The sequence below is a fragment of the Camponotus floridanus genome, unplaced genomic scaffold (assembly GCF_003227725.1).
Source record: "Camponotus floridanus strain SB8 unplaced genomic scaffold, Cflo_v7.5 scaffold176, whole genome shotgun sequence".
Classification (NCBI taxonomy): domain Eukaryota; kingdom Metazoa; phylum Arthropoda; class Insecta; order Hymenoptera; family Formicidae; genus Camponotus; species Camponotus floridanus.
This window is the reverse complement of record NW_020229299.1, coordinates 192677-204272: the sequence shown is the minus strand read 5'-3', so window position 1 is coordinate 204272 and position 11596 is coordinate 192677. Positions and strand designations below refer to the sequence as shown.

The following is an 11596-nucleotide window of genomic DNA, read 5'->3' as shown; positions in this document are numbered from 1 at the left end:
AGAGGACATCTTCGATCTGCGGCGGCTCTTCGGAGAAGAGCCCTACATGGAGGAGGAGATTTGGGTGCCCGGGGAGATTCGGGCACCCAATGGCATGTGTAATGGGGAGCACAGATGTACTTTTTTTTTATAAATCTTATTATAACTACACTTGTATTAATCCAATATCTTTTTTTCTGTTATAGGAGCGGCCTCCTCACCCGGCTCCCCTCTGATCCCCCACCTCCGAACCCCCCGCACCCCTCAATAATATTATTTTTAAAATTATATTTTATATTTTATTTTAAAATTTTATTATTACTAATCATAATTTTAAGTACATACACACACACACACAAATATGTATAAAACACATACACATTTTAAAATAAATTTATATTTTATATTTTAATAAAAAAAAATCTAATTATTTATGCGCCTCTCCTCGCGTTCCCATCCCTGTGTTTCTCTCTCGCGCTAGTTATCGCGATATCGTTCTCTCTCGCACGCGTTAATCATAAGTCTCGCGCTAGTTGTAAGTCTATCTCTTTCTCTCGCGCTTAGAATTAGTAATCTCTATCATACTCGTTAGTTGTAAGTCTCGCGATATTATCATTCTCTCTTGTACATGTCGTTTTCGCGTTATCGTTCTCTCGCGCACGCGCTAGTTGTAAGTCTTCGCGGTATTATCATTCTCTCTCGCACGCGCTAATTGCAAGTCTCGCGGTATTATCATTTTCTCTCGCACGCGTTGTCTTAAAATATTATCGTTCTCTCTCTTTCGCTTAGAATATACTCGTTGCTCACTTACCTTTGCGTCGTCCTTCTCTCACATATACGTCGTTCTTGTCCCTCGTTAACGCCATCCTTGTCGCCCTCATAGCACTGTCCTCTTCACACACTTTGCACTGTCCTTTTCCATACATAGCGTTGTCCTTCTCACACCACCGTCCATCGGTCGCGCCGCAGATCCCCCTTCACCGCGCGGACCCCCTCGTCCATCGCTCGCGCCGCGGATCTCCCTTCACTGCGGGTGACGTCACCCTCCGCGCGCTGCGGTTCCTCCTTTCCCGCGCGTGACGTCACTCCCCCCGCACCGCGGTTCCCTTCGCGCCTCACCCCCCCTGAGAGGACCTGAGTTAGAACTGACATAGTTATACTACTCAAAAGAAATGACAAATAAAATTAATAAACGCGAAAAACATAATATCGTTTGTCTCTCCGGGGAGCTCGATAATGTTCTTTCGATGCAGATTCTGGCGCGGCTGCTCGGCCCGTTAAACTTATCGGGGCGGATGAACGCGCGACAGGACTGCAACGTCACAATATATATATATATATACATATATATATATTATATATAATATATATAATATATATATATATATATATATATATATATTCATATGATTAATATATGATTATTATTATTTATGTTACAGAAAATATACAACTCTTGGAAGCGGAGAAACCTTGGAAGTGGAAGTTAGATGATATTACCAATAAAATTCTACAAAAGAATAATACATATAAACAAATATTGTAATGTAATTACTAATGTGCTCGCGAAATGTCCACTAAGTATCATAATATTTTTAAATAGATGCCATAAGTTTACAAATAAGTATCTGACAAAAGATATTAAAAATTTATATATATATATAAATTATAAATATTAATTCTGAACATCACCATAATGTTCAGAATTTATATTTATTCGTATAAATTTTTAATATCTTTGGTCACATACTTATTTGTAAACTTATGACATCTATTTAAAAATATTATGATACTTAGTGTACATTTCGCGATAACATTAGTAATTACATTACAATATTTGTCTATATGTATTATTCTTTTGTAGCATTTTATTGGTGATATAAAAGTCATTATATTAAAAACAGAGACAAATAAATTTAAGCATTAGATGTTTTAATAGATATAAATAATTTATAGATTCAAGAATAAGAATTTTTATAATTCTGTAACGTTCCGTTTTTCCCGGAGATTAGATTGTGGATAAACTCGTCGGATTCGGGGTAATGAATGGTGAGCGAATTGGAATGTAAAAGAAAGAATGTATTTATTCAAATCGAATGCGTGTGTACAAGTAGTGTGTATCTTGTTGCGATTATAAATGTGAGCGGGTTTGAGTGTATAAATGTCTGCGTCGCGAGTTATAAATGTGAGCGTATTCACGTGTATAAACGTCTGAATGCGCGTGCAAAATGCAGGTGGTTCAATGCGCCAGTATAACTGTTATTTGTAAATTCGATAAATTCGCTGATATAATACGCGTGTATAAAAACGTTGTTTTGACGCGTGCGGATATGCGCTCAGAATCGATCGAAGACCTCGCGTTGTTGTGCCGGTGTTTTTGTCGCGTTTCTTACACGGGGAATCCCGTCGTTCTGAGAATCCCGTGTACGAAGAAAAAGCCGGTGGATTCCGGGAAATAATACGCTATTTCCGCGAAATAATATGCGATCTCCGCGAACGGAAATATCGCGCTAATAAATCGGGATCGCGCTTTAAGAACAGCTGGTCTCGAGAACTCTCGATCGGGGCGGCTCTGAACTCCACCTTCCGTGGGTTTTGCCAGCCGGGATGTGGAGGAGCGGATGGAGGCAGTACTCCACGCGATAGCGAGAACTCTCGGCTTAGGCTGAGTACTCTCAACCGGTTCGATCGGGGCGGTAGTGCCGGTTTTAGGTGCCTGGTAATTTCTCTCGAGCGTACAGCTTAAGAGCAGGACAGGAGAATGTCTCTTTTAGCCGAAATACGGCCTTTTTATACCGGCTAATTACCCGCATCGGCGCGCGGCGGTGTTACCCCTTCCGAACGGGTTAATTGCGGTACGGTACGGTCGGGCCCGTTCGGAGGGATTCGGGTTTGCGCCGAGCGCGGGTTTTCGCCGGTCGGTCGGTCGGACCGCGTCGGCTTCGCTCGGCAATTCTCGGCCGTTTTGGATTTACAACGGCCCCGGTTTTTTGAAACGTATTAAAAATGTGGGCGCACCGCGCACCTGCCTCTGCCCGGCGGGTGTTCTACCGGGCGGCAGCTTCCGGCGATGTTGTTGCCGGGAATTCGGAACGGTGCATCGGAGTGCACCGTTACATCACCCCCTATGTTAAATATGCCCGAATCGGGCATCCGCTTCGGTCGGTCGGTCGGTTGGGCGGGTGGATGCCTGGTCGTCGGCTGTGTTTAGGAAAATAAATAAACGGTTTTCATCATTTATTAAGCCGCGCGTGGTGCAATGCGGCGGCAGTAACGCACCCTGCCATCGCGGGTGAATCTAATGATCCACCGTCCGGCAGGTGTTCGCGCCTTGTATCGGTGCGATACATATACCGCGAAATGAGGGACCTCCACGGTGATCCCTGGCTCGACCTCAACGAGGATCGGTGGCGGCGGCAACGGACCCATTGGTCGCAAGATGGTCGGCAGCTCGGCTGGCGCGTCCCCTCGGTTGACTGGCCGGGGTGGCCTCTCGTATGCTGCTGGGCCCTTCGCTGCGGTGGTGGTGATGGCGGCGTCAGGAGAGTCTCCTGCTTCTGCCGGTTGACTCGGTCGGACCACTGGATGATGGTGCCGACTCGAGGTGGCCGCGGCGGTGGTGGTGCGGCAATGCGGGGCGGCGCGGGTTCCTCGGTCCGCGTCGCGAGGTTGCTCGCCTCGTACTCTCGAAGCAGAGCGGTGATCTCGTCCAGGATTTCCGAATTTTGATCCATCTTCCAAGAAGTCTGGCTCAGTTGTGAGCGTTATCGACAAACGAGGTGTCAGGCTCGTTATCGATGTCCTCGTTGGGGGGGATAAGGTTGACATTGTTGTTGTTTTGATGAGCCGTTTTTAAATCCTGGATATGTACATGCCTTATCCACTTTCCCCTTTTGCTCTTGAGATCCACTATAACGGGTGAGACGATTTTTTGGATCTCGTATGGCCCGCTGAACTTGGGCGCCAATTTGGCGTTGTACGCTTCGCTTTTCTTAGAAAGAGGGTGATCGCGCTTTCACATCCATTCACCGACGTTCGGTTTCCAAGGCCGACGCCGGAGGTCGTAATGGCGTTTCTGGCGCTGGAAGGCTTGCGCCAAATGGAGCTTCATCACTTCGTATGCCTCGGTGAGCTTGTTCCGGATGACGTCAGGCGCGTCCGGTACTGTGGTCTGCGGATCGGTGTCTTCCGGGGCTTGCATTTCGCGCCCGTAATTTAGGAAAGCCGGCGTGTATCTGGTCGCGTCGTGGAGTGCCGTGTTGTAGGCGAATTGCAAGGCCGGTATGTGTTCGTCCCAGGCTCGATGATCTTTGTCGATGTACTGGGTGATCATCGTCTTGACGGTGCGGTTCGTTCTCTCGACCGGATTGCAATGAGGCGAGTAAGCCGGTACGGTGATATGCCGGATATCCCATGCTCGTAGGCGCTCCTCCAACTGGATGGATCTCAACTGTGTCCCGTTGTCCGATAGCAACCCGGATTCGGGTCGGCCGTGTCGCAGGAGAATGCGCTCGGTCAGTGCCTTGGTGACGGCGGCGGCGGTAGCTCGGCGCAACGGCACAAGCTCTACCCATTTCGTGAACGGTCTTGGAGGACGAAAAGCCACGTATGTCCTTGGTGCGAACGTGGCAACGGACCGACGAGATCCAGCGTCACTTGTTCCCAGGGTCGGCCGACGTACGTAGAGTGCAGTGCCCCGGCCGGTCGTTGCTGAGCGACCTTGTGGACCTGGCAGTTCTGGCAGGCTCGTACGTAACCGGCAATCTCGCGCAACATCCCCGGCCAGTAATATCTCTTGGCAATCCGGGCGATGGTTTTCGCGATGCCCAAGTGCCCGGCGATGGGGGCGTCGTGGTATTGCTGTAATATCTTCCTCCGGTCCTCCTTGGGTATGCAACGTTTCCACTGCTCGTCCGGGTGGCTGTCCTTGAAGTCCAGGCTGTGATATATGAGGCGGTGTAGTTGTCCATCCTGGATGCGGTAATCGGGATACGCGGCGGGGTCATTCTGGACCCCTTCCCGCGTGCGGCGGTACCAGGAGCATTCCTGGCGTCTGGCGGCGCAGGTAGCCGGGTGACGCGACAATGCGTCTGCGACCCGGTTTAACACCCCGCGGCGGTATCGTACGTCGAAATCGTACTGCTGGAGCTCGAACACCCAGCGTCCGAGGCGTCCGGTCGGTGATTCCATTTTTTGCAGCCATCGTAGGGATTGATGGTCGGTTACGACGGTAAAAGAGTAACCCTCGAGGTAACTCTTCATGCGCCGGATGCCCCAGACGATGGCCAGGCATTCGAGCTCCGTCGCCCTGTAAATTAAAATTTTTATTATCAGACCAATTAAAAATTATCCGATTTACGTCGTGTTTGATATCATTTTAATCGCAAAAATCTCAATGATTCATTAAAATTACTTTCGTATCGATAAAATAAAAAATAGGAGTTTCAGTTTTCAGTTTATTATCTCGTAAATTGCGAATGGATAGAGAAAGTGAAGAAGCCGATTGTAAGAGACTTCGGAATTCTTTGATGATAGGTCATCTCGCTCGCTCTCGACTCGCTGTCGCTCTCGCACTTGATAGGTCGTAAAGATAAGCGGACTCGGCTTCCTCGCGAATGTAAACATCTTATAAAATAAAAACTGAAACGCCTATTTTTTACTTTATCTATTTGAAAGTAATTTTAATGAATTATTGAGATTCTTGCGATTAAAATGATATCAAACACGATATAGATCCAATAATTTTTAATTGGTCTGATAATAAAAATTTTGATTATATACATTTATCCGATTGATACCGCGTTTGATGTTGTTTTAAAATTTGTCGTCATTGTCGCAAAATTTTCATTGTTCCATTACAATTACTCGCATACCCTTATAAATATATCTTAAAATGATTAATTTATTTATTTCTCACAATTTGACATCGGTCGCTTGCCAGCGGCAGGCTTGATAACGAGATGAATATGACAGTATATGAGTACGTAAGAGCGAGTGAAACAATAACAGAAGCGAGCGAGAGAGAAATAGTATGCCAGACTGCAAGAAAGACTCGGTTTTCGAGTCTTCGTTGCTTGTTCTATTCCTATCTCGCTCACTCTTATTGCCATTTCTCTCCCTCTTATTACCTTCTCGCTTGTTCACATACTCCCGCGTACACTATATATATATATATATATATATATATATATATATATATATATATGTATATATATATATATGCATATACATATACATATATATATATATATATAAGTGTATAAAACGACCGTATATTCGTGCTAGATTCATTAATTATTGTGAATCTCAAAATAAAGTTCGAAACATTATTGCGTATGATCTTTTTTTCATTTTGGTAATATTTATTATTGGAGTAACATACACATATATATTTTATTAAAATACTTTTATTGAAATTATTAAAAAATTAAATTTTATGTGAAATAAAATAAGCATTTTAATTTTATATACAATATATTATACACGCATATACATATATATTACTTTATAATATATGCTAAAGTGAAAAAAGATCACGCGCTGTTAATAATATGTAATAAAAATTAATAAATGTATGATATGTTTCGTACTTTTGAGATCCACAATTATGGATCTAGCACGGACATGAACCAATCGGTCGTTTTACCGTGGCAGCCAAAAGTGGATCCAGCCACGTAGTACCGCCGGCCGTAAAATGGATCCAGTTAGCGCCACTTTATGGCGGGGAAAAAGCGTTCCCTGAAAAAGGGCAGCGTGACCCCTCTCAGTCTTCTCTCTGCTATAATGCTTAATTAAATAATTAGTGAATCACATCAAATGTTATTGTAGTGTCAGGCATATTAACAATTTTAAGCCCTAAGCCTTAAGAAATTGACCAATCACAGTCTAGTATTAAGAGAATATTCGATTGTGATTGGTCAATTTCTTAAGTCTTATGCATTAAAATCTCATTGTAGAAGACGCTTAACACGTCGTCTACAATGGCAGTAGGATTAATGGATTAAAGCAGTAACTTAAGGAATTGACCAATCACATTCAAGCATTAAAAGAATACTCGACTGTGAAACTCGAGTGTTACGCCTTACAATCTTATGCTACGGCCATGCAGACGAACCTTTAATCCTGATTTACCACAGATAATTTAAGCCCTAAGCCTTAAGAAATTGTTCAATCACAGCCGAGCATTGTCTTCATAAGCCGCGTTACGAAATTATTATCAGTATACTGCAAATTTTATAGTGCACGTTACGTATATTATATATTTTCAGTGTTTACAGTAAACTGGCAGCAATTTCGGAACACGGCCATACTTGACTGTGATTTGTCAATTTCTTGAGTCTTTCGCCTTTCAACCTTATGCTACGGTTATTGTAGACGACTCTTGAAGCGTCATCTACACTGAGATTTTAAGGAGACTTGAGGCGTAAGACTTAAGATGTTGACCAATCACAATCGAATATTCTCTTAATACTTGACAATAATTGGTCAATTTCTTAAATCATACGCCTTAATTCTCCTTAAAATTTCATTGTAGACGACGCTTAATGTAGCGTCTATAATTAGTGTTTAATGCGTAAGTCTTAAGAAATTGACCAATCACGGTCTAGTATTAAGAGAATATTCGATTGTGATTGGTTAGTTTCTTAAGCTTTACTCCTTAAAATCTCATTGTAGAAGACGCTTAAAGGCTATTCTACAGTGGCCGTAGCATAAGGATGTAAGGCGAAAGACTCAAGAAAATGACCAATCACAGTCAAATATTAAGAGTATACTCGATTGTGATTAATCAATTTCTTGAGATTTACGTTTTAGAACCTTATGCTACGGCCATTGCAGACGAACCTTTAATCCCGATCTACAACAGATAATTTAAGCTCTAAGCATTAAGTAATTGTCCAATCACAGTCGAGCATTCTCTTCATAAGCCGCGTTCCGAAATTATTACCAGTATACTGCAAATTCTATAGTGCACGTTACTTATATTATATATTTTCAGTGTGGCAGTAATCTGGCGGCAATTTCGGAACACAGCCATACTTGACTGTGATTGGTCAATTTCTTGAGTTTTACGCCTTACAACTTATGCTGCGGTCATTGTAGACGACTCTTGAAGCGTCGTCTACATTGAGATTTTAAGGATACTTAAGGCGTAAGAAGTTGACCAATCACAATCGAATATTCTGTTAATACTTGACTGTAATTGGTCAATTTCTTAAATCTTACGCCTTAAGTCTCTTTAAAATTTCATTGTAGACGACGCTTAATGTAGCGTCTATAATAAGATTTTAAGTCGTAAGACTTAAGAAATTGACCAATCGCAGTATAGTATTAAGGGAATATTCGATTGTGTTTGGTGAATTTCTTAAGACAAACGCCTTAATATCTCATTGTAGATGACGCTTAAAGGCAATTCTACAGTGGCTGTAGCATAAGATTGTAAGGCGAAAAACTCAAGAAATTGACCAATCACAGTCAAATTTTAAGAGAATACTCGACTGTTATTGGTCAATTTCTTGAGTTTGATGACTTACAATCTTATTCTACGGCCATTGCAGATGACCCTTTAATCCCGATCTACAATACATAATTTAAGCCCTAAGCTTTAAGAAATTGACCAATCACAGTCTAGTATTAAGAGAACATTCGATTGTGATTGGTTAATTTCTTAAGTCTTACGCCTTAAAATCTCATTGTAGAAGACGCTTAACACGTGGTCTACAATGGAAGTAGGATTAACGGATTAAAGCAGTAACTTAAGGAATTGACCAATCACATTCAAGCATTAAAAGAATACTCGACTGTGATTGGTCAATTTATTGAGTTGCAGCTTTAATTCATTAATTCTACTGCCATTGTAGACGGTGCTTTAAGATCGTCCTAAGTGGCCGTAGCGTAAGGTTGTAAGGCGTAAGATTCAAGTAATTGACCAATTACAGTCAAATATTAAGAGAATACTCGACTGTGATTGGTCAATTTCTTGAGTTTTACGCCTTACAACCTTATGCAACGGCCATTGCAGACAAACCTTTAATCCCGATCTACAACAGATAATTTAAGCCCTAAGCCTTAAGAATTTGACCAATCACAGCCGAGCATTCTCTTCATTAGCCGTGTTCCGAAATTGTTTTAATAATAGTCAAATATTGCCTTCAACTTCATCAACTTCAACTTCAAATCCAGACTCTATGTCCTTGGTTTACGAATGTGATGACCAATCAAATGTCTGTACAAGTTAATGAAATCAGCTATTTCCAAAATAACAGTTATAATTCAGACAATGAATCTACTCATTCAAAACTTTCTGATAAACTTAACTATTTTTTCATTAATGTTGAATTCACGAATTCTGTCGACAATCTTCCATCTTTTAAATCTTGGTTGCAAGAGTGGGCAATTAAAGATAATATAACACACGTCGCGCTGAATGAACTTATATCGCGTATCGAACCTCAATACCCTGACTTGCCGAGAGATGCTCGCAGTTTATTAGGGACGCCCAGAAAGATCAATGTAGATGATGTTGCACCAGGACACTACTATCATTTCGAGTTAAAAAATTGCATTGAAACACTTTTAACGCGACATTCTTCAAAAAATATGGAACTTATTGAAGTTAACATAAACATTGATGGACTGCCATTACACAAAAGTTCAACAAGTCAAGTTTATCCGATTTTATGCAATTTAGTTAACAATTTCAGTGAAGTTAATGTTATTAAAATATATCATGGATTTGAGAAACCATCTGATGCCAATTTATTTTTAAAACCATTTATAGAAGAAGCAAGAAATTTAACAATTAATGGATTAATGATAAACGGGCACACTTATCCTTTTAAAATCCGATTTATATGCGACGTCCCGGCGAAGTCATTTATTACGTACACAAAAGGTCATTCGGGCTATTATGCATGTTCTAAATGTACTGCTAGAGGCGAATATTATCGGGATAGAGTGATCTATCCATATTTGACAAGTTGTGATTCACGTACCAATCATGATTTTCGATTAAAATTACAACAAAGCCATCATGTTGGAACATCAAATCTTGAATCGATTCCAAATATAAATATAGTGGATGATTTCCCCTCTGATCCAATGCATTTAATTTTTCTAGGAATTGTCAACAAACTAGTTGTGTCTCTACAGTGTTTTGGAAAATCAGGTACGAAATTATCACATCAACAAGTATCAGTCATATTAAAATTTTTAGTCGATCAAAAAAAGAATGTTCTTTGTGATTTTAATCGAAAACCAAGATCATTGTCCGAATATAAAAGATGGAAGGCTACCGAATTCCGAACTTTTCTATTGTACTTAGGGCCCATCGTTTTAAAGTCTGTTTTAAATCATGATCGGTATTTAAATTTTTTATCTTTGCATGTAGCTATCATCATTTTGTCAAATTCAAATCATGTTGATCAAGTTGTTTAGATTATGCCAAATCCTTGTTGCACTATTTTGTCCAAACGTTTATTACTTTGTATGGCAAAGAAAATGCATCGCATAACGTCTACCATTTGTTACATCTTTGTGATGACGTGGAAAAAATGGGAACGCTTCAAGAATTTAGTGCCTTTCCATTGGAAAATTATTTGCAATCTATCCTGAAAATGACTCGCAAAAATAATAAAGAATTAGAGCAAATTGTTTGCCGTATAACAGAAAAGAATTTTTGTGCAAATTCTAATCTATAATAGAAACGTGTTGAACCTGAACTTTTAAATCCACATTTAATTAACGGTTCATTCACCAATTTCCATGATTGTAATCAATTTAGTAAAGCAGTGTTTAACAAATTTATTTTAAAAACAAATGCACCAGATAATTGTTGTAGTTTAAAAGATGGAAGCATTATTATTATTTGCAATTTTATTGCAAACAATAACGGCATTGTAGTAATTGGCACTAAATATAAGACGCTTTCAGATTTTTATGTGAAACCATGCAGATCATCAAAATTAGGCATACATTTAGTTGAAAATATTGGAAATTTAGAGTCTTGGAATTTAGAACAAGTCAAGAATAAATGTGTGAAATTAAAATTTAAAAATAAGTTCGTAGTTTTTCCCTTACTACATTCAGAATAATTATGTTGTTTATCTCTTAATCTCATCGGCAAATGTAACATATTTTTAATAGGTTTTATAATTAATTGTACATAAAAATTTTAAAAGTATATCCTGTAAAAACAAAAACTGCGTTTAAATATTTGTTCCATGTCCAGAAATGCAGAAGATATGATCGGTTGATCGATTTACATCGGAGGATACTGTCGAAGCGGTCTCGTCTACTTGGATCATTAACAATAAATGTTATTGGCCACCGTTTCAATCAGACAAAATGATGGCAGCAATTCGTAAATATGAAAATCCCAATAATTGCTAGCCTTTGTATGACGTGATCCCATTTCGAAACGGCAATTATGGTTAATACTAATTAATATTTAAATTAATATAACTTTTATACTATATATATATACTTTTATACTATACTTTTAAATTAATATAACTTTTATACTAATATCATTCGTTTATGTACTTTTTCTTTTCAGTTATACAAATATTTTTATTTATATGTTTTCAGACAGCTACTCTAAAGCCAGAGAGAAGGCAAA

General features: G+C 40.0%; 1 protein-coding gene across 1 annotated transcript; it reads right to left on the bottom strand.

The window, feature by feature from the left end:
* Positions 1–3994: 3994 nt before the first annotated feature.
* LOC112637532 lies at positions 3995–5182 on the bottom strand. The gene is made up of 2 exons (XM_025407438.1): positions 5015–5182; positions 3995–4918 (listed from the first exon to the last, which is right to left on the bottom strand). Exons 1-2 carry the CDS (start codon positions 5180–5182, stop codon positions 3995–3997), a joined length of 1092 nt encoding a protein of 363 aa, XP_025263223.1.
* Positions 5183–11596: the final 6414 nt, after the last annotated feature.